This window comes from Patagioenas fasciata, chromosome 3, assembly GCF_037038585.1.
Source record: "Patagioenas fasciata isolate bPatFas1 chromosome 3, bPatFas1.hap1, whole genome shotgun sequence".
Taxonomy (NCBI): domain Eukaryota; kingdom Metazoa; phylum Chordata; class Aves; order Columbiformes; family Columbidae; genus Patagioenas; species Patagioenas fasciata.
Window position 1 is genome coordinate 19,174,426 of NC_092522.1, and position 23,001 is coordinate 19,197,426.

General features: G+C 43.5%; 1 protein-coding gene across 1 annotated transcript; it reads left to right on the top strand.

Annotated features, from left to right (window-relative positions):
- Positions 1–1,573: 1,573 nt before the first annotated feature.
- Positions 1,574–23,001, top strand: LOC136099683 (TOG array regulator of axonemal microtubules protein 2-like). Its single transcript, XM_071807261.1, has 13 exons — positions 1,574–1,843; positions 2,793–2,931; positions 3,868–4,023; positions 6,125–6,266; positions 7,884–7,989; positions 9,765–10,000; positions 11,174–11,332; positions 12,391–12,508; positions 13,438–13,689; positions 15,161–15,358; positions 16,550–16,766; positions 20,253–20,339; positions 22,590–23,001. The coding sequence occupies exons 1-13, from the start codon at positions 1,574–1,576 to the stop codon at positions 22,835–22,837; spliced, it is 2,328 nt and encodes a 775-aa protein (XP_071663362.1). The 3' UTR covers positions 22,838–23,001.

A 23,001-nucleotide genomic window follows, 5' to 3' on the forward strand; every position in this document is an offset into this window, starting at 1 on the left:
AGGAGCTAGAAGAGTACCTTGGGGCCCTGCAAATGCACAGGAGGAAAAGAAAATGTTCCCCTAACTCATGCTTATACCTTTTAACCCCCAGCATGCTCTCTAATGTCACAAAGATTAGAGAAAAATGAGGCATTTTGCATGAAATGAGAAATGTGCCCACTCATTCCTCCAACACTTGAAGGAGAAAACCTTATCTTGAGCAGCTTCTGAACTGAACCCTTTCAGATCTGAAGTAGATTAATCAGCAGAGCCTATTTTTGCATTGGAAGAAATAGTGAAACCTTGTATGATAGCAAGTCCTTGTGAATTTTCCTTTTACAAAGAGACTTAAGGATCCAGCCTACGCAGGACCTGAGCTCTCTGTCCTTTTAAGTACAAGCCTAAATTCAATGCTGAGTAATGAGGTTTCCTTGTTGCAACTCATTTACCCCAAGTCACATATCCTGGGTTTACGATTACAAATCTCTTCCCCCACTCTATGTGCATATGTCAGTATTGCACACTGAGGCTGGGTAGGAGATGCTTACTGACTTTCCTCTGCTCCCTGCCTTGCGTTGTCACTAGCAATTAGAGTTCTGCAAGACAAAATCTGGTGTCTGGTGCATCTGTGTCAGCCAGTACTTCTAACCTGAAAACCTCAATGACACCGTTGCTGCCCCTTTGCCGTCTGTGGGTTTGTAGCAATAGGAGAGATGGGAATTTGAGAAACAATTGTGCTGATGCAGAAGAAGCAATAAGATCCACTGGTCCCTCAGCTCAGTATTAGTCCTGACAAATAATGGGCATTCCCAATAGGAATGATTCCTTTATTGCTGATATGCAGCTAGGATGCTGGGTGCAACTAGGGAGAACTATTGCTGAGCAAGTAATGTGACATTTTTGATGGATACATTATAGACTAGAAATGAGATATATCATTAAACCATCTTTCTCTCTCTTTTGTTATTGACCTGACCATTCTGCAGGGAAAAAATTCCTGATTTAAGAAAGTTATTCCTTTTTTACTGCTTGGCTATCACATGATTTTATCATCTGTGAAGCCATGTAAGGAATGATTAGTTCTCCGAGTTTTAATAGCTCTTTTTGGAGAGTATTTCAGAATGAGCTGTACTGTGCTATTCCCATTAAGAAAATCAGCCTTTGGTGAGTCTGCCCAGAAAGTGGGCTGACCTACTGCAATTTAGAATGAAACCCCTTGGGGAAAATGAATTCTGGCTTCAAGAGCACAATTCTGCTTTTGGTAACACTCTAGCAATCCTAAGCTTTTCTTTTAATGCCCTCTAAAATATTCCAGCAAAGAGGAGGAAATGTTAATTCTTACCTCTACAAAGACTATTAAATATAGCTATTAAAACCCAGTAGTTCTTTAGTAACTGGGGAAAAGAGGATGTTTACTAAAATCAAAATGGATAGGAACAGAGACAAACCCTTTTGGCAAGAGCAATCTCCATCTCTCTGTTCTTCTCTATCAAACACAGCTGCTCACCAGAATCCAAGGGCTGAGGCCTTTATCGCACAGTAGGTTTGAGTCTGGTGGCCAACAAAGCAATGTCATTTCTGCTGCCAGTGCAATATGGTAGTACGCCATCTGTTTGGAAAGGTGCTATCTTCCTTACTGTTATCATACACGATCTATATCCTTGTCTTATCAGAGGTCCAGACTTTGGAACCCATTTTGCCTCCTATCAAGCATCGCGTTGCTCGTGATGTGAAGTCTGCCAGACGTTTGCATGAACCTGTGGTCCCATTGCCAAGCCTTCCACTCAGACAGGCCAAGGAGACAAACCATCGTGAGAGGCCTCGCCTTCTGAGTGTCGATGACTTCAAGATCAGCAATGAAAAGGTAATGGCTAAGGACAGGGGTGAGCAGGCTTCCTTTTCAATGACTGTTCAGTGCTTAGCACAAAATGTCACTGAAAATCATAATCTTCCCCTCTTGTGGAGCAGATTCTATTTGGAATACATTTGACAACTACAGAGCAATTACTTGAGTATTTTCCCTGGTGCAGAAGTCACTGGTTGAGAGGCGGTGCTAAGGTTAGGCAAAAAGCATTCTTTATGTGCGGAGGCCGATTTAGAGCAGATCTGAATGGCAGGGCAAGTTACACATCAGTGAACATGTGCACAGTGCATGCTTGGAAGCACAGAAGCAAAGATTATAATGTTGAATGCAAGGAAGGCTGCAGAATAAAATAGAAGACCTTGCTTTTCCTTAGTTACCTTTCTTGCTGTATCTCACAGCCATCTCATTCACAGTTTTTCTATTCAATAAGACCAATGTTCCTCCAACTTGTTTTCACATGACTCCTTTTTTGGACTCTGGGTTCTCAGAGAGCAGCTGAGTCATTCAGAAGCAAGGAAGTGAGAAGCAACTGCAATTACTGGCCATGACTGTTAAGAAACAGCAAATTACCTCTCATTGCTGGTTATTGCAGATGGGTTTTGTTCCCCTGCCATAGCCTGTAGGAACTGAACCACCTGCTCACAGTAAGGTGAGCTCTTAATCTGTCTTGGAGCGCTGCTATGACTCTCTTGGTTCAAGCAGGTCTTCTTGACATAGATTGAGAAACAGCATCTTGGGCCAGTAGAAGGTTATGGCAATGGAGTGTTACATATCACTAGCTGTAATTGTCTGCCAAGGTGAGGGAAGGAGGAATTCTTCTGAAACTATTGAGATGTATATGGAGCTGCAGTAAAGAAGATGACACGCTACCACTGTGTTCCTGATGAGGTGTTGTGTGTGGTTTGTGCATCTTTTTTCATGTGCTATGATTTATTTCCATTGCAACTAGATCCGCGTTGTCTTGTGCAAGTCAGCTTACAATAAAATGAGAGAGAGGAAGATTGTGCTTAGGGAGAGGGAGGAAGAGACAGAAAAGCCCTTGCAGCTCCCTGCACTGAACACTGACCCCAGGGATGCAGCCAACAAAAGTAAGTGGTTGCAATAGTTGTGAGCCTTTTTGTTTGCTTGCTTGCTACTTACATAGTGTTGCAAATGTCTATGAAATTGGACTGGAAGGCTGTTAAACTTGCATCTGAGTGGAAGCTTACACAGGACTTATTTCCACTTTTCAAAGAAAAATACAGAGCCATGATGTGTCTTGCTCCCGGCCCATACTGAGTCAGTCACAGTAAATCACTTTCCCCACTTCTCCTATGAAGTCTTTCAGACTGGATAATTCTGTCTTGCAAACTACACTGGGGATTCAGACTCTCTAATTGAGAGTAGCCTCCAGGAAAGGTGAATGGGTGAGTCCAAAAGAAGGCTTTTCAACCAAGGTGCCCCTGGAAGAAACAAAATCAAACTGTATCTAATTAAAACACAAAATATCTTGCTCACATGATAGGACAGATTATCCTGCTCACCCCACTCCTTGCTGAGGAGCTCACACTATAGAGCTGTGCTGGAGCCCTTAGCCAGAGCTTGCGTTTCACCCACATGAGCAAGCAGCATTGCTGACTTAATTGCAGCTGACAGACTCTGATTGTACAGCTGCACGCACTACCTTGAGCACAGCAGCAGCAAACTTAAGTGTCAGCACTCAGCCCAAGGGCATCAGACAAGGTTCTCTGCTCTTTTTCTTGCTATTATTTTGTGAAGTACTAGTGAGGAGTGCTGAGGTGGGAACCTCTAGAATGTAACTTCCCTATCCAGCCTCTGAAACAAGAAAGCAAAAGAAAAGCAGCACTGAGTTTTCCTCATTTCTTACGGAAAGCATCACCACATTGTGTGATCATTGTCTGGGATAACAAAGAGATGTTACCCAGCTCCAGCAAGACTTCTAGCCCTTTCCAAGCCCCCTGTTGAGGGATAGTCCACCCTGTTCAGATGTTTCCTCTTAACAAGATCCTTTTTGGTCTCTGCAGGCTTTGGCCCACCACCTGTCAATGGGACAGCTCCCAGCATGCGCAATACAGGCAAAGAGAGCACTGGTACTGCTTTGAGGAAGCGGTTCAACAGGCCCGCACTGCCCAGCATGCCTGTCATCAACAAGAACAGCAGCGTCCCACGCAACTCCTCAGGTGAGCCTGCTCCCCTGCAGCCCCCACACCAGTACGTAGCACAAGGAGCACAAACTGCCTCACTCCTCAACCACAGGTAAGATCTCAGGTCCAAAGCCTGTTCAGAGGACTGAGAGCAAACCTCCTTTGGATCCATTCCAGCTCAGTGATACTGGAGCAGTTGGTGCTTACAGATCCACTGGGAAGTTGAGCTGCATGAAGTAGGGGTAAAGCCTTAAGCTATAGCTTTTGCCAGTACTGATAGTCCAAAACATAACACTGGTGCTGGGAAGCAGCTGTAACTGCAGGACTGAGCTCCAGTACTGTCTGGCAGGGTGTGCTCACCATGCACATATGTGTACCACCATGGTCAGTTAGCCTGTGCTGCTGTCTGGCTCTGCAGCCAGTTTTTCTACTATCGCAGCAAGGGCTGCCTCTTCATGGAAATTAGAGAAGTGATACATTCATTCTATTGCATCTAGAAGTGCTTAACGACTTGTAGCATCTCTCATCCCACTGCCTGCAATGCAAACTGGGAACAAGCAGTGCCTGTATTTCCGACTGTATTTTGGTCAGCCCACCCAAATACAGTGGCTCTCTGTAGCAGAAGACGTACATGAGAGGTTACTGGTGCTCCCAGGCTGCTCACTCCCTGCAGCAAATATGCAGCAGATAGTGAGCATACTGATTCTCAGCTCTCCTTTGTGGGTGGCCCTACCTTGTGTTATGATCCTGAGCACCAAGAGTTAGGAAAAAGGGAACTAAGAATGATATTTTGAATGCTCCTTCCTAGTGATGCTACTCCAGTTTTCAAAACTGATCAGAACTAGCCTGACATGGCTCTCCGTTCACCTCGAATATAGTTGTGTATATGCACATACTTGTGCATATGTACATATGTCACTGATGTCAGTGATAGTAGTATTGGTAACATCCAAATTAGTACCCATCTGAATATTTTTGATTTTACAGTTCCTCCATACTTCATAGAACACGTAAGGTAGCATAAAAACACTACAGAGTCCATAGTAGTGCCTAGATTCTATGTAATATTTATACTCAGTACTTTTAGACAGCTCAGATGTTTACGTCTACACTTTAGGAAATGAGCTTTTGCAGGCAATGCATGAAGTTTTTGACCTACAATGCTTTTGATGATAAATAGGTTTCATAACAAATGCATTTTTCATCTGAATGTTCTTATACCTGGTATATTTATCATCAAGAAACTGTATTTGCCAACAATTTGCATCTATATTTACATATTTTTATTCTCAGTTCACATTTGGAAGGCTTTTTTTTTGTCACAACTATCAAGACTAGAAATTGCCTTTTTCCACAAGAGAAAGCTTAGGCATTGCATAGTTTGCAAACAAATACATTTGATGACAAATAAATTTCACCTCAGCATCTTCAAAATACAGCCAATGGGTACCTCTGAAATAGTAAATATTCCTCATGCTCGGAAAATAGTGAAATCCATAAACTACTACTTTCCCAATGGTATGCTAAAATGTATGTGCACTTAGCTGCCTGCTGTCCAGAATAGTTGAGATAAATGGGAACAGAGGTGCTGTCAGGCTCAGCAGGTCAGGTATCACTATTCCCTGGCACTTGCTCCTTGTGGATTTGACCAAGCCCAGCAGGACTTGGTTGTTCAGGCTTGGTGCTCGCTGGGGACAGCTGGAGATGTTTCCTCAGAAAGTTACAGGGTCCCTCTGTCCTCACTGCCTCAGGTCACAGCAGGTGATACAGGGAGGTATGTGCACATCTCAGGAGCTTACTCCTGGGGTAGCAAGTCCTGCTGAGCAGCACTGGCTCCTGGTGAGTGTAAGCCCTGCAGCACTATCAATCTGCAAGCTGGCTGTGGTACCCATCCAGATGTGGGAGCTGGCTCAGTGTGTGCAATTTTCAGGTTCACACAAGGAGCTGATGCCCAACTGGGGATGAATGTGAGATGGTTGGGTGCTGGAAAAATGAACCAGACAGCAGGGAAGCCACTGAATCAATGCCAGTTTGCGCGCATATGTAATCTTGGCTGGGGACTGGGTTGCCATCTGCTCGGTGGCAGGGTGCCTCACCCTGGGGTACGCAATGCTGATGTCTGACACTCTCCTTACAGTGAACTCACTGTCGCCCATTGCTCTGGACTCCTCCAAGGGGAGAGATGAGCCAGAGTGCGGGGACGCCCGGGAAGCCAAACCCTACCCTAATGCACAGCAGGTGCTGCTCAATGCTCTCACATGGCTCAGCAGCGATGACTGGTAAGAAAGCCCCCTGTTCAGTCTTTCTCCCTCTCAGTGTAAAGGTAAGTTAGAACCTTTTTTCTAGTGCCTCTGAGCCCAGACATCCCAGATGTCCCAAGGGAACTACTGAAACCACTCCAAAGTAATCACAATATAAAGATGTGAGAGCAGCCTTTTATTTGCCTTGGTCCATAGCAGTCTTAGAGCCACAGCAGGTCCCTGCTGTTTCCTAGGTTGGTTTTTTGCTCCACGTAGCTGCAAATGAAACCTTCAGGGAAGAGAGAAAGTTGACAACAAGATGATTTGCTGGCTGAAGCCAGAAGCAGGATGGAAGTGGTCTTGAGTTTACAGATTTGGGTGCCTCAGGTCACTGGCCCGGGTGGGACTGAGTAAGGATTTATCTCTGGTCCTCCCGCAGCTAAGTTCCAGAAGCACCTATGGGGAGTTCCTATTTCTGAGAAATGGACTGAGATGTGGTACGGAGTTTCTCAGCCTGTCATTTCCCCTGAAAGCCTTGTGGCAGAAGACAAGTAAAAAGAAAAAAAAAAATCCTTCAGGAATCTTGCACTTTTAGAATGAAACTTTTTCTTCTTCACTGCTTAATATGGGCCAAAGATGTTTTTGTTGATAATCACAGTGTGTCCTGAAATTGAACACAGACAGGAGGAGACTCAGCAAATTTCAGGTGATATTGGTTTTCCCTTTGATTTCTGAGTCAGCATATGTGCACTAAGGCTCCATTCACACTGGGATAACCATGAAAAGTCTTCCATGATGTACCTCCTTGTGCAATATCACTTTGTTTTGCCCCTCTCTCCTTTCTCTTTCCCACTCCTGTTTGATGCCCTGTGAGGTGCAGGGAGCTGCTGCAGGGTCTGGGTTACACTCAGGGACCCCAGTGGGGGTGGATGCCCAGCCCTGCCCTGCCGCCCTGGTGAACCAGTGACTGTAACATGTCTTCATGTAGCTCAGGTCCTTCACTAAGAAAATGCTGAAAGAGGTGGGTTTTTACTACTTTTAAATAACATGTTGCTGTTGTAGGTGTTATTTTAAGTAGGGATTTTCTGGAAAATCCAGCTTTTTGTCTATTCTTGCCCAGGTATGGAGTATTTTATGACATGCTGTCTTTTTTGGGGGAGGGGAGGGCGAGGCTGTGGGGAACAAGACTAAATTGTAGAGTGCAAACTCAAGCTATGGAGTGGCAGTGAAGGCTCTCCCTCCTGCATTGCCCTATGGGGATGGCGAAGAGGGAAAACGCCCCAGTAACAGCCAGACGGGACTGTTTCTCAGACACAGGGTACAGGGAGGATGCAAGAAACAGAAACATGGCACAGTCTTCCAGCTTCTAGGAAGCAGTGACATAGAGACTTTGTGTGCCAGTGATTTCAGGAAGGGTGTCTTGTTTAACAGCTGCAAATTAACCCAGCCATTCTGAAACCATCTATTTGCCTTTTGCATTTATGTGTGCTTTTGAACACGACCGCATCCTGTAGCAACGAGTCCACAATTTAATTAAGTGCTGTATAAGAAGCACCTCCCTGTGCTTGTTTGAGCTGACACCCTGGTAATTTTAGAGGGTGCTGCCAAGTTCTTGGGTGGTGAGAAAAGTCGATCTTTTTGGTAATTGCCTTTCAGGGAGGAGAAAGTGAAGGGACTCACCAGCATCAGACGCCTGGCTGTCTCCCACTCAGAAGTCCTTCTTTCTAAACTTCATGATGTTTCCTTGGTAGTTATCAAAGAGGTAAGAATGTTATGTTCGATTGTGTCCTATGCACCTCGTACATGAGAGCATAGAGTTGATACGTGCTTCTTCATTTACGTGGGTGTCTGCCTTCATCACTATTTTATTCACTGTTTTTCTAAGGGCTATGTCACCTATCTATATGATCTGTCTGCACAATATAGCTGTATTTACAGGCATGCAGGGCTTCTGTGTCTCTTCTCTTTGAGGTAGGTGTCATTCTCATGCAATATACAAATACAGAAACTGCAGGTGATTTGCCACAGCCCAAGTCTCTGCCAAGCTGTAATTAAACACTGCAGCTTTTGCCTCCCAGCTTCCTCCCACTTCTTCCTCCTCCTCAGCAACCTGGGTGAGTGACTGCAGGTATTTATTTTCCTGTGTTTCCTGATGATGTTTTTTCCTCCTTCCTTTCTGCTTGCTTTTTGGCAATTTGCCCTTTCCACTAAACTGCTGACTCTGTGTGCCTGTGGAATTTTGCACAGCAGCAACTGGGTGCTTAGACCAGCCTGGCTGTGGGGTGAGCAAGGCAGTCACACACAGCTTCACTGTCTCATCTCTCAGTGAACACAGAGGTCTCACCCTAAGCTAATTAATAACATCTGTGGCTGTATTTCCAACTTGGCACTTAGCAGCCAGTTCAGGCCACAGACTTGTACTCTTACTGCATGATTGCCAAATATATTAAATTTTCCTTTGCTTGCAGAAGACAGTAGGACAGCTTATTTCCATGAAAGCAACTCCTCCTCTCCAATATTTAATGACATTGGAAGCTTGAATGTTCCTTGTGTTGTTGGACTCTTTAAACCCTTCTGTTTAGATATGCAGGACTCAGATTCTACCCCTGTGAGATCTGGCTTAGGGCAAGAAGCCCTTTCAGCTTAGCTCATCTGATTTTTATATCACTTTTATATTTCTGAGGAAATTTCCTCCTCTCTCTTCTACGATCATGCACAGAGACATCTTTCAGCTTTTGTTTCACTCCAGTCCCAGATTTTGCTTTCACAAGCACTTCTAGCACTTATATGGTTTTCTTTTATTAAGAGGCACAACTAATTCTGGCAGAAAGAAATACTGGTCTGTCCTTCAAAGTATTTTTCAAATGAAGCACGTGACTCTCAGTTATTTCTTCCTTACCCTTATGGGAGAGACTTTTGGAAGCAAGGGTCACCCAAGAACAGCCCTGAATGCTGCAAAACCCCATGGGTTGCAGCTGTAATTATATGTGACCTCCAAAATGCTTGAGTACCTTGAGTTCAACAGCTGGGGTTCTCCTGACCAGGCAGAGCAGTAGATGGACTTCAAGTCCATGCTGCATATTAGCCTGATTGTACACTTGAGCCTGCATTTTCAGTTTCCTCGTTGAGTGCTCAAACTGCCAGTGCTGCGATTTTGGACAGGAAGAAAGTACTACTTTTCCTCTGTCTTGTCTTTATGAATTGTACCTTTATAGTTTAAAAACAGCCATTGCCTTTATTTTTTTTTAAGGTCTAAAATCAAAGCAGTGCACATTATGGGTTGAGTAGCACACTTAGTTCTAGATTAAACAATATTTTTAGGCCTTCAGTCTCATTAAAATTGTATAAGTGGGCCTGAGAGAGAAGAAGTTGGCGTCAGAGTAAGTGTGTTCCTGTACTTGTGGTCCTCTGCTCTTACTGTGCTCTTATATTCCATCTGGACACAGTGAGAAGTCATGTTGTTTCATGGGACTTTCACCTGGAGAATTGATTTTCTCTACAGGGTGGTTCTTACATTTCCCCTCATGACTTCCCCAGGTGAACAATCTCCGCTCAAAGGTGTGTTGCTGTGCAATCAACACTCTTGGAGATCTCTTCAGGACCATGAAGAAGGACATGGACCACAAGGTGGATGAGATTGCTCGGGTCTTGCTGCAGAAGATGGGGGACTCCAACGACTTCATTCAGACAGCAGCCAATGAATCCCTGGGGCTCATGGCGGGGAGTGTGACTCCTGCACGAGCAATGACTGCTCTCATGGCTAGTGGAGTCCAGTACGTCATTCTTTTCTTAGTGCTATCCTTCACCTTGAATTGTGTCGGTAGAGGGAAGGGATGGGAGGCAGAAGGGAATTGATGGGAGGGAAGGGTCCTGTCTCCTGCATCTTCTGTGAACTCGGTGATTAGATTCTCTGATCATAAACCTCTCTCCCTTCCTCTTGCATCTACTTCTGCCCTCCTGCAGCCTATTTGTTCCCACAATATGTCAATGCTGGTGAGATGTGGTGAATGATGGGGAAGCAAAAGTTCCTGCAATGCGTGGTGGTATAGTCTTGTGGCTTTGCAGGAAGAGGGACAATAGCTATTCTAGCAGTGAGTGCCTTTTGATATTTCACAACGCTAACCACAGAGGCACTGAGAAAAGCCATGCATCATCATTATGCCATTAACTTGAGAAATAAGGAGGCTAATTGCTAACACATGGAGCACACTGGGGAGAACGTGCTGGGTGCGGCTCAGCAGGCACAGCTCCTACTAAGTGGGCTCTGTCTGACCGTCATGTCCTTAGATCTCTACTTTCTATTCAAATTGATGTTGCAAGTCAGCCTTGAGATAGTGAGCAGCTTTATAGGTGCCTTCACAGGCTGACTCCCATAGGATAACTGAAGCAAATGCTGCCTTAAATCATAGAATCACAGAGTACCAGATTGGAAGGGACCACCTGGACCATCTGGTCCAACCTTACTTGGCAGAAGTGCAGTCTAGACAATGTGGCTCAGCACCCTGTCCAGCTGAAACTCACTTCCCTGGGGAGATTATTCCAATGACTGATTGTTCTCATTGTGAAAAATTTCCCTCTGCAGATTTGGAGATAAACAGGTGGAATAAGCCCCAGGACTGCTACAGTTCTGTTTGTGTAGTGGAGCCCTCTGATGAGTCAGTAAAAATTGTCTTTCATTTCCCTCTTTCCTAGACTAAATTTCAGGAAAGAAATTAAGTATCAAATAGTCCAGGGAGGTAGAATTCCTTCCTCTTACTTGCAGGTAGCCTCTCTGTACAATGCCAATTTTGTGTTTATCTGAGGACAAATCACCTACAGGTGGCTAAAATGGCAGTGAGAACTTGTGTGTCCTTTCCCTAGCAATGACAGGGACCATGCTGTGACCGAGGCCTGTGCTTCTGGCCCTCTTTTTCCCCCTACCCCAGTCTTTGTTGCCTTGTTTGCAGACACCGCAATGTCCTGGTGCGCAAGACTGCAGCCGAACACCTACTGACTGCGATGGAGCGAACTGGAGCCAATAAACTCCTCTCGGGCATAGTTACCAGTACTGAGGTGCTGGTGCACACGCTGGTGAATCTTGCTCTGGACTGTCATCAGGACACAAGGTGATGATCTTCATTTCACCTCCTAAAATTTGAAAACTGTTTGATGCCTGGCTATAAATTATAAAACCACAAAAGAGTGGAAGGTAAAATTTAAAAAGTTACTTCACAGTGTGGATAACGTCTGGGGAGATGACTGTACTGAGTAAGATGAGGTTGTCCAGCAAGAGAGGCCATTGACAAATTCCTGTGACTTGAATGATTCTTTATTCAGATCAGCTGAGCTCAGATTAGGCAGTCAAATAATTCTGTTTCACCTTACGTGTGCAATGTAAAGCTGAAGCATTGGCCACTGTTCGTCACTGAATGGTCCCAAACATCTATTTCTGGGAAGGTTAAGACTGTCCTAGAAAAAATCCAGCTGTTTTCAAGTGATATATTCAATCATTCTAAATCCCTTCTGCAGATTTAATTGCCTATTGTAGTCACAAATTTTTCTTCCCAATCATTGTATAATGTTGTTGGCTGTGGCTGAATGACGTCCAAATTTCCTCTTCACAGTAGCTGAAGTTTCATAGTAGCAAAACCAAAACAACTAACCAAAAACCAAACCAAACCATTAGTCTGATTATTAATTATATTCCCATTAATAGATGTGAAGAACACATGATCAATTAGCTGCCCATGTGCATACATGTCGTATAGAATAATAAATAGTAAGCATGAGGTCATCTGTCCTAGATTCTCTGTCAGTTAAGGGGAAGTAAATTATTGTGCAATGGCAGCAAGACACTGCAAATAAGCCATGACATCCAAGCAGGAGGTGGTCTTCACTTGTCCCATGGGATCTTCCACTTCCACAGAAGCATACCCTCAGTTTCAGAGTGAAATTGTATTTTCCTGTTACCCTATGTTCTCCTCTTGTGTTCAGCTGGTAGCATTGTGCAGTTGCAGTAAGAGGAGGTAAATCTCTTTGCTGAAGAGGTAATACCTCCTCATGCAGGTATTACACATGATGAGTTTAAAATATCAGTTTATTAACGCTTTTCCTTCGTTTATTCACAAGGCCAGGGAGAAAAGACAGTAGTAGTCTGTATTAATTTCTCTTTTTCCTATGTTAGATATTATGGACGGAAGATGCTGAATTTATTGATGAGTCATCCAAAATTTGATAGTTATTTGAAAAAGTCTGCCCCCTCACGGGACTTGGAAGCTGTTATGGCAATGATTAAGCGGAAGGTAAGTGCTTGGCAGGAGAAATGTCTTCTTTATGCTAGTACTGAGATTGCTAATATGAGATTAAACATATATAATCTTTCTTTACCTCATTCTTCTTCTGCTGAATCATTTTGCTCCTGGGAATGAGCTGTTGATCCTTAGCCTGTTTATCTTCAGACAGTGAATGAACTAGTATAGTTAGAAAGAAAGTGGGTGTATTTTGAATATCAGCCACAAACAGGAAAGGAAAGTAGGAGAAAATGGTTCTACCATCAAGCATTAAAAAAACCCAGTGCTACTCCCCACACCCCCCAATAAAGCAAGGAAGGGAGAATAGTGCTTCTGAAGGTAATAGAGTCTTTGCAACAGATGAAGTATTAGTGCCAAAAAAATTTCCAAATATACAAAAGATGCACAAGGCAATCATAATTAGTACGCATATTGTGTGTATTCTGGGAACACTGCCCTGCTGTTATGCTCTCTGAAGCCGGAGGAAGCTTCATGAATTCAGCATCCCATGGAAAATCATCCCTATTTTTTTTCATTCCTTTTCATTTACATTCTAGACAGGCATGTGCCTTTGTCGGGGATAGGGAGAATGAGCGTAAACCAAATTAACTCCCAACACAATGGGCCACCCTCCAGAAAGTCCAAATGTTTCCCACCAGTTTGTTTCCTTAACAGTTTGCATTATTCTTGTGCACAAGACTAATGAATTCTGGATTTTGTATTGCTGCCCATTATGGTAGCACCTATAACCTACCTTATGTTATTGAAAACAAATAGTAGACATCACTGGATCTCTGGCCCATCTCCCTCTCTAAGTTAGGAAATGTTTTCCTAAGCCTTTCTTGGTAGCAGTGATCCTTCCTGGTTATAATTTGTGTTTTAAACAAATAATTTCCTCTTTTATCTTCTATAGATTCATGTTTTTTTATATATTTGTGTAGGGGACAGAAGACCATGAATGTGAACCTCCTTCTGCCAAGGAGTCTGAGGAATCTCCTTCTGACAAGGAGTCTAAGGAACCTCCTTCTGCCAAGGAGTCTAAGGAACCTCCTTCTGCCAAGGAATCTAAGGAATCTCCTTCTGCCAAGGAGTCTAAGGAACCTCCTTCTGCCAAGGAGTCTAAGGAACCTCCTTCTGCCAAGGAGTCTAAGAAAAATGGCTTGATGATGCCCCAGGACAACTTGCCTTCTAATGAAGGGTACTGAGCACTTCTGTTATATCTGACAAAGCACATGACAAGCTTTGCATGTCTCTTCCTCAAAAAAATCTTTCTGGTGGAGACAAGGGGTACCAGAGATTGTTTCCTTGCCCCACAAATATTTCGTGATCAAAAATGTCTACTTCTACATTAGGCTGAACACAAGTTCTCTGGAGGGTTTTCCACAAAAATTGAGAGAGAGGAAGAGACACCCACCAGTTTTAGTTCAGAAAATCCAGTGCGGTGGCGAGGACAGTGTTGTGGAGGCTGCGAGAGGGCCATTTCTCTGCTGTTTGGTTTGGGACAAGTAATTTCAATCAGGGTATTATTATCTCAGTGGAGTCTTTTTGAGATGGGTGATTTGATGAGAAGTCCCATTCTAGAACCAAGATGCCATTCCCAAAAATAGCACTTCCTATGCATTTTGTTTGGCCTGTCTGAGTCATTGCTTTCTGACTCAAAAACAGTACTGGTAGTTCTGGTCAAGAGACATATCAATGTGGACTCTGTAGCTATTCATGTCATTGAGACCCATTATTGGTTGGTTGATGGACAGCATATTTTTTTCCCTTGTGCCTCAGTCAGCATTCAAGATAGGAGTTTGGTCCTTGCTGTCTCCCCATGCTGGTGAGAGAGCTACCTGTACCTGCCCTTCTCTGATAACAGAGTGGATTTATTTAGCTCTGTTGTGCTCAGCAGTGGCAGGAAGATCACCGCACACCTCAGTAGTGGGGTTAGGAGCTTCTCGTGCTCATGGCAGAGAGAGGCTGATCCAAGAGAATTGTTCCCATTGGGTTTGTCAAGCTGTGGATCCAGCTGCTAAGGAAGCAATAATGTGAGCGCAGTAGTGGGATGGCTGGCTTCAGTTTTTGCCTCTGTTACTGATCCTCTGGATCCCTTCAGTTATGCCCCTTGATCTGTCTGGGTAGGATTCATCTGTTCAGATGCATCTGAGCTATTTATCCAGATTCCCATACCTGTTGTAGAGGCACTTCTCCAGGACAATTAATTTCCTTATAATACAGACACCTGCCATAAGATGAGGCATTTAGACTTTGTAGTGCCTACTTTTCCACACATAGGGAAGCTGGATGAGTACCTGGGAAGACACCTGAAGATAAATGAGATGCATCCCATCCTTGGTGCCTTGGTTTTCCTCAGTAAGCACTAGTGATAATGTTAAGTCCAGATTGTCTCCTGTAATGATTGTCATGAGATCAAAGCTGCTTTTCAGATAAAGATCTAGCTGAAATCACATCATTAGGAAGTCTTCTCAAGTTGCATTCCTCACAATTAACCAAAGGGAGATATTATCACCAAAAGGTCTAACTTTGTTTTTATTTTCCATTTTAAGGTCTGTCTCTTATGTACCCATGCCACCCTCTCAGACAGCCCGTCAGAAGGCCCGTCAGACAGTCCGCCAGACAGCCCGCCAGACAGCCCGCCAGACAGCCCGCCAGACAGCCCGCCAGACAGTCCGTCAGACAGTCCGTCAGACAGCCCGTCAGACAGCCCGTCGCCCATCACAGGAAGAGACTGAACAGCGCCAGGAGCTTTGCAAGCTCCTGACAGCTAAGGACTTTCAGACAAGAATGGAGGGAGTGCTGCTCCTCCTTGACCACTGCAAAAACAAACCCCAGCTCATCTCCACTAACATTTCCCAGGTAGGTAGGGCATCTCCATCGCTCCTTTCCTGTTAGGTCCCTTCCCAAGCCTGTACCAGTAAAGTTAAAACAGTGCGTCTTATGTTACCTACTAGCTGTCTGGGACAGGCTGGTCTCTTCTCACCCCAAATAATTTCATTCAACTCCAGGCATCAGGGCAAGCAATTTCAGTCCAACTGTATTTCTCTGGTAGGTGTCTCTTGGTGCTGTTCTTGAGACAGAATTTCCTGTTGCTGTAGCTTTTGCTGTATCTTACTACCAGTTAGGTTAAAACAAAGGAAATACAGCCACTGAAAGGCTGGAAATTATTCCCTAGAAGAGAAATCAGTTGGGGTGGAGGAGAAGTATCAGGATGCATTGATTAAAAAAACCAAAAATTAAAGGATACTCCTGTAAACTTTCTCTTCTATTGCAGACACAACTCTGCCTATTTACTTCTATCCTCATCCCTTTCCTGATTGGGACCATTCTCACCCTTCCTGTGGGCCCTTTTTTCCCTTTGGAAAGAGGAAGACAATGGCTAGAGACAGATCTCTTCCTTTTCCTCCCAGCAGCTGTTTTTTTTCCCCTTTTCCAGCAAATGGTGCCTGATAATGTGGCTGTCAAGGGACTGAACCTGCTCTAATGAGAACTACACAACACATTAAACTTCAGAAGTCTACCTGTTAGCTAGACAAATGGTCTGGGTACTGAAGAGTTCATCAGAGCCCTGCACTCCTCCAGATGCAGGTTCTGAGACAGATAAAAACAAAACTTGGATCACATCCAGCCACAGTTTTGGCAAAATCAATACTGCCCTCAGTACTTGAGGCAACTTTATGGAAAAATGGGTATCATAAATACCTGTTTTCATACCTCTGCACCAAAGATATTGCATTATTAAAATGGGATTAATTTAATGATTTGTAGCGATGATTTATGTAAATAATAATGTAAATAATATAGAGAGAAACACCATATGAACTATCCTGTCTGCACTCAAACCTCTTAATAAAATATGAAGATCTTTCCAACCACCATTAGGTGCAACCACTACAGTGAGTAGCCCATAAGAAAACAGTGAAATTGTGCTAGTAAGTGCTGACCTAACAGAAAACATTATATTTTACATTTCTGGGTGCTTGTTTCTACATCTCTCCTTGAAACAAGAACATTTTAATCCAGATTTCCTGTCCTTTGTTTTCTTAACAGATTTTTGACGCTTTTGTCCTGAGACTTCAGGATTGCAACAAGAAAGTGAACCAGCAGGCGCTGGAGGCACTGGCTTTGATGACACCCATACTTGGAGATGCCTTATACCCAGTCCTGACCTCTCTGATAGCAGCAGTCACTGAGAACCTGAACTCAAAGCACTTGGGGATTTATGCTGCAGCTGTGAAGGTGCTGGAAGCATGCATTGATCACCTAGGTAAGGCTGACCTCTGACACTGACTCTCCCCAGCTGCGGCTCCTCCATCTCAGAGCCAAGTGAGTGCTAAGTCTGTGGATGGCTGTTGTTGTCTGTGGGAACATCCAGCTGCTGCAAGATGTGTATGAAGTCCTGCCTGCATTCTTTTTATTCCAATCGGTTGTATCATGTTGGGATGTGTAGCTGAATGGACACTGCTTATCACCTGGGTCATAGATCTGATTATTACAGAGATGACATTCTAGGGATTATTTTAAGTTTCCACTATAAGAGCATGAGGGAAGTGACTAGCATCTGTCATGACTGTTTTTCCTGGGAAACTGCATGCATTTTGTTTTTATTGAATTGGATTTCTAATATGTGCACTCTGTTAAGTTTACAACCACTAAAACAAGATGAAAGGAATGTGCTTTTTCCTTGAAACACATAGGGGGAAGTGTGGTGGAGGCTCTTTGCTCTTGCTGGGCTTCTTTCCCACTTCTTTAGAATAAACAAGTATAAATCAAGATAAATCAAGCTGTAAATGATGGCTTATTCCAAACGTTGTTCTGCATGGGGCAAGATTGCTATAGCCAAGGTCTGCTGTAAATTCTCTTGCCACACAGACTTATGTCAGCTGTGAAAATGCAGCACTGGGTGAATATGCCTGAAAAATTCAGTGTTGAAGAGGCAGGTGTTAAAGTGAAATTAACAACTTCTCCACATCAGCTGCTTTGCAAACTCAGTGAATCTGCTGACCTGCTGCCTTTCTGTATTCCAAGTATTGGGTTGTTCCTAATCATGAAGCAGGAGAGGAGGGTGAGACCTTTACTGCTCTTGGCCCTTACTGATTTTTTTGTGGTGCGTGGGAGAAGGTGTGGGAAAAGTTGCAGAATCCTGCTAAGAGAGGATGTGGCAAATAGATCCCTTCAGGGTTTTGTATGAAGCTTTCCGTCATTCCCCTCTCACCAATTCTAAGAGGTCACTGTAAAATTTCCATGCTGGCAGATGCTAGAACAGGAGCAAGGTGCATCTGTCTCTTATCACAGTGGCTTTACTCAGAGACAGGTTCTCAAGCAAACAAGGTGGGATATATATTTTTTGTTCTGCTCATTTTTGTGGACATTTGTAAAAGTTCAAACAGGTAACTGAATCACAGATATTTCAAAATTCAAGACCCTAGGGCTTTACTGGGGGAAGGAAGGCTCTACTGGAAAAATGCATGAGCAAAACCATACCATATGCTATAAAGTGACAAAACCACCCCAGAACGCTAAAGGATTGTTCAATGCTCCTAGCAAAGAGTAAGAGAGCACAACCTCTTGCCCCATTGCTCCTATGAGTTTAATAGCTAAGAGCCCAGCTATTGCACCGAGGCTCTGTGTTGACATGCCTCATATTCTGAGCTTTAGGTGAGACTTCCTCATCTGCCACCTTTAATGATCCATGCAAAAATGCAAGCTGGTTAGAAAATTGTTTGATCACTTGATGTGAAACAAAAAAACCCCAAATGACATACAAACAAATAAAGAACATAAAACACCCCCCCCCATCTGTTAGACCAAAATTCTACCTAAAACCAAACTAATTTGCTTCCCAATAGTGCCTGAATAGTTTGTTTACCTTAACCCTGGCATTGGTTTGGATGTCCCCAGCTGAAGACCACACACATTCATTAGCTGTGACCTGGGACCATAATCCCACTCAAGGGAGCCACCTTGTAGGTGGAGGTGAATCAGCAAATCAAGCTCAACTGCAATGGGACCAAGACATCTTGCTGTCTCCTCTGACATCTGTCCTGCCCTGTTCTCTGTCATGAAAGAAATGCCCTTCAGATGGCCACTGCCTGACACCAGGGCATGGAGTCAGACCAGCAGCCCCAGATGGTTCCCAGAGGAACCATCACTCTGAGAGAGGGGAGGGGGAATTTCCCTGTAGTTGTCAACATAGCAAAGAGGGGAACGCAGTGAAAATGAGAGTGCGGAGAAGCAGATTCCTCTGCTCAATACAGCAACTGCGGGGCTGCCTGTCCTGTGGCCAGCAGGTTTAGCTGATACGTAGTACAGGGAATTAAAGCTGGGTTAGTAAGAACCAGACTGCCTGTTGCCTTGTTTTCTCTAGTAGCTATTAAAAGCTCCTCTGTCTTTAGGTCTCTCAAGGCAGCAAAAGTAACTGCTGGGTGAATTTGTTATTTACTTGAGCTTTAATGTTTCAAAATGTACCGAGCATTTGAAACTCTCAAAGTGAAAGTTGAATACTGCTAACATACTTATCTTCCTACAAAAACAAGAAAACAAGCAGCTCCCCCTCACCCATCCCAAACCCAAGTGTTCCCCTGAAAATCTATGTAGATACCAATATTAATGACAAATTAACATTTTGTGCTTCCACAAGACCTCCAGATCTTTTTTCAAAGCAGCAGCTATAAGGTAACTCCCTGGGGAGGAAGAGCAAATGTGAAACAGCATCTGACAATACTGCAAGAGGGTGGGACAAAAAGTGAAGTGTCTGTTTGAAAAGATGAATGAGAAGAGTGTAATTACCAAAGCAGAAGCTTAATTAGCGTAGCAGAACGGATTCATTACTGCACACTCACAAGGAGATTGTTAGGGACTACCTTTTTTATATCTCAGGCAAAACGGAGCACTTAATAGCACAGTACTACTTAAAACCCCTTTGGGATTTGACTCTGTAGTGGTTCACAAAGAAGCAGGTTGCTTACTCTACCTATTGGTGACACTCCCGGTGACACTGCGAGGTATCGTAGTGCATCCCACAAACATTCTACCTCCAAGAAAAGCTTTGCTTGGCATATCAAAGCAGTGAGACTGGAGGCTTGCAGACCAATTCAGGCAGCAGTTTATTAATTAAAACAAGACCTCAAATCCAAAACAGGCAGCACAGGAGACGTTAAAATATATATGGCAGTCAAGTATTGGGAAATCAGGTTGTTTTTCAGTCTCTCTACCGAGATCTGATTTCAGAGATAGTATAAGAGCACCTGAGAGTGGATGGTGTTGGCAATGAGCAGCAATTATCTCTTGTAAGAGTAACTTGGAGTGTTGTCCATAGATCCCAACAGGTAGTTTAAAGATTTAACACCAGCTTATCCTTAAAGTGTGAATGGATGCGTGGACTCTTGAGCCTTCTCATCCTTTTCCTTAGACAAGGGAGGAGGTCACTTCTGCAAAGCTCCAGGATGCAAAACATTTTCATTGCTTACAGGTGATTTAAATTTTGAGGGCCCTGATGTGGAAGCTTTAACACAGCTCATTGTACAGCAGTTAACTCTGGATTTACAAATGTGAAATGAGAACTTTTCTTTTTGAATTTAAAATCCTCCCAAGTAAGCTGAAGGAAAGAAGTAAAGGACTCAGAAACTGGCATAAATTTCCTTCATTTTACAAAATGCAGTTACCTCTGCCTTTTCCCCTCCTTCCCTTTTTAACTATTTTTTTTTTCTTATAACCTCGGAAGAGTGAGCAGAAATACATGTTTCTCTTTCAGATAACACATTGCTGCTGCAAATCTTTGCCCACCGAGCGCGTTACCTCAGCGGCAAAGCTCTGCTGGATGTCATTGAACATCTCACAGGTATTGCCTTCTTCAACTAATCTCCACTTCTTGAAGTCTTCAGAGGGAATATTTAGAGGGAATACCTCAGAATAGACAGTGCAGTCGCTTATCAAACACCAGAAGGTCCTGAGCTTGTTCCTCCTGCAAAATACTTGTACTTGGTGTATTTGGCAGGGGTTTGCCTGGCCTCTGCAGAGGCTTGCAGTGTGTGAGAGAAGAACAGCGCTTGGGCTCCAGCGCTGAGCTCTCACTGAGGCATCTCAGGACCCGCCTCCAGGAAAGAGAAGGCCTAAAAATACCCTGGCTGACTTCTCTCTTTGAAGTACAGTACAGTAAAGGTCATGGAGGTCTCTAAGAGGTCCCTGTTCTACAGCGAACCAACATCCTTTAGAAAAAAAATTGTGGCAACTGGTATTTCTGAGGATCGGTTTGTTTTGTCATCATAGGATTCTTGTTGTCCTGTTGGAAACTTTTGAGGCGGAGTCCTGCAGAGCCTGGGGGGTCACAGTGTAGGTGAAAACTCAACACACATATTACAGGCAAGGACTTTGTGCAAGGCAGGATTTAGGGGCAGAAGGAGGCAGTTCAGCCCAACCCACTGAGGCTCCCTGCCTGTATTGCAGATATCATATGGACTCATTTCAGGATGTACAAACAGTCTACTGTATCAGCAGTGTGCAACACACTGGAAGTACAGCTGATAATTGATTTATAATAGTAGCTTGCTCTGTCCAGCAATAGCCAATGAATGGAAAAAATTATAATCTCAATATATACTAGAGAAGAGTATTTATAGCCTTGCTTTAATTAGGACTAAATCCACTTCTAGTTATGCCAGCATCTTTTAATCCAAGGTTTAATACACTTTGCTTCTTCATTATGAATCTCAAAAGGGCATGTTTAGCCATAACAAATATAAAAGGGCCTTTAAAGATAATTTGGATAAAGTAAATCTCTGTAAACATAAAATTTACTTTTACAGTTATTTTAATCTCTTTTTCAAATACAGCATTTGAACATAAATTGGAACTACTTTAGAAAGCGCAGATGTTCTCTCTGGGATTCAGTGGGAACAGACAGCTCTTTTTGTTCTGAAGCTCCATAGTGACCACTGTGTTTAATAGCATTTAAACATAAATTAACTCCTATTTTAAAATAGGTACCCTTTTCCTGCTTACTAGAGTTGGTTTTAGGTACTGTCAGGAGCCGTTTAAATGTTGATGACTGATGCTAGATTAACAGCATAGAGGAAATGAAGGTCCTTCCACTACAAAATAATAAATAGTTACTGCATAACGTTTCTACTGAACAGAAGATAACAAAGCTCTCTTCAGACCATTTCAGATTTTGATCTCTCAGCAAAATCTGCCATGCAAGGAGCTTATTGATAGTAAATTTTTGTTTGTATTTAATAGAGCTCAGTTCAGAAAATGAGCTGAGAACAGACGTCAGAGAGAATGTGCAGAATGCGTTAAATATCAGGCGCCTGTGTAAGATTTTTCTCTGTTCCCCTATTTTAGGGAATGTTGTGAGGGCAATTGCCATTAAACTCGTGAGATGCTCAAATGCCATGGCAATGGGGTTTGGGTAATTATCTAAGACATTCTGAAGTTTGAAACAGCTGTTCATTAGAAGCCACTAAGTATGAGGGGAAAAAACCTCAGTTTGGACCCTTCTGTCACAGACCTCAGTTAGTCACTGATGTTTGTAAGAAAACTGTCAAGCAACACACATCTTTTCTGGGCTGAAGTTTTGAAGTGTGGTGTCATACTGCTGTTTGCTGTGTGCCACTAAGCAAAAGGAACAGCCACACGGGACTTCTGTCATTCTTTGTCAAAGGTCACAAAAAAAGTAATCATCCTTTTGTTAGAAATCTTTCAATTACCTCTCTGAGCTGCATTTCAAAATCTTCAGCAGCTGGTTTAGACAACTTCTTAACGGAAATAAACAGCGATTTGCCATTTTTGGCATTTGTAATGCAGAAGCAGATAGTGAAATTATTTACAAAATGTGTATTATTCACTTTGATAAGTCTATCATGGATACAAAGCCTCTGATTTGGAGAAATTAAGGTCCTCAGAGGTTGGTTATGCTGTTCAGTGGATGATCAGCCACTGTTGCCTGTTTCTGGACCATTGGGCCCTTTGTGCTTGTTGATATTAGCCAGAAAAGCCTTCCAAGAACCAAAACTTGTAGGTACTTGTAGGTACAAGGAACGTACTTGTTTACATTACGGCTGTTAATCTGTTTGTCTCTCTCACCTGGCAGTGCTTGTGGCCACTGTTTATCCCCGGAAACCTCAATTCGTCCACCGCTATGTCCTGCCTGCGCTCTGGTTCCTTTTGGGAAACAAGGCCCTGCCTGTCCGAAGCGGCAGTGTCAGGGCTGTGCTCACCAAGCTTGCAAAGAGCCTTGACGAAGTGATGGGCCCCAGCCTGAAGAAGTATGCCACCAACCAGCCTCAGTATGTGACAAGAAACCTCTGGGATCTTTTGAACCTGAATGTGAAGGCTTGATGTGCTCCAGGAAACAGAAGGAGGGGTGTGGAGTGGGACAGCTGGAGGCAAAGGTGGATGTGGTGGTGGCATTCGTTTTATTCCGTGTGTTTGAAGAAGAGGATTTACCTGATAGAGTTTATAGTTACACATTTACTTAATATATTTTGATGTTGGTTTAAAAA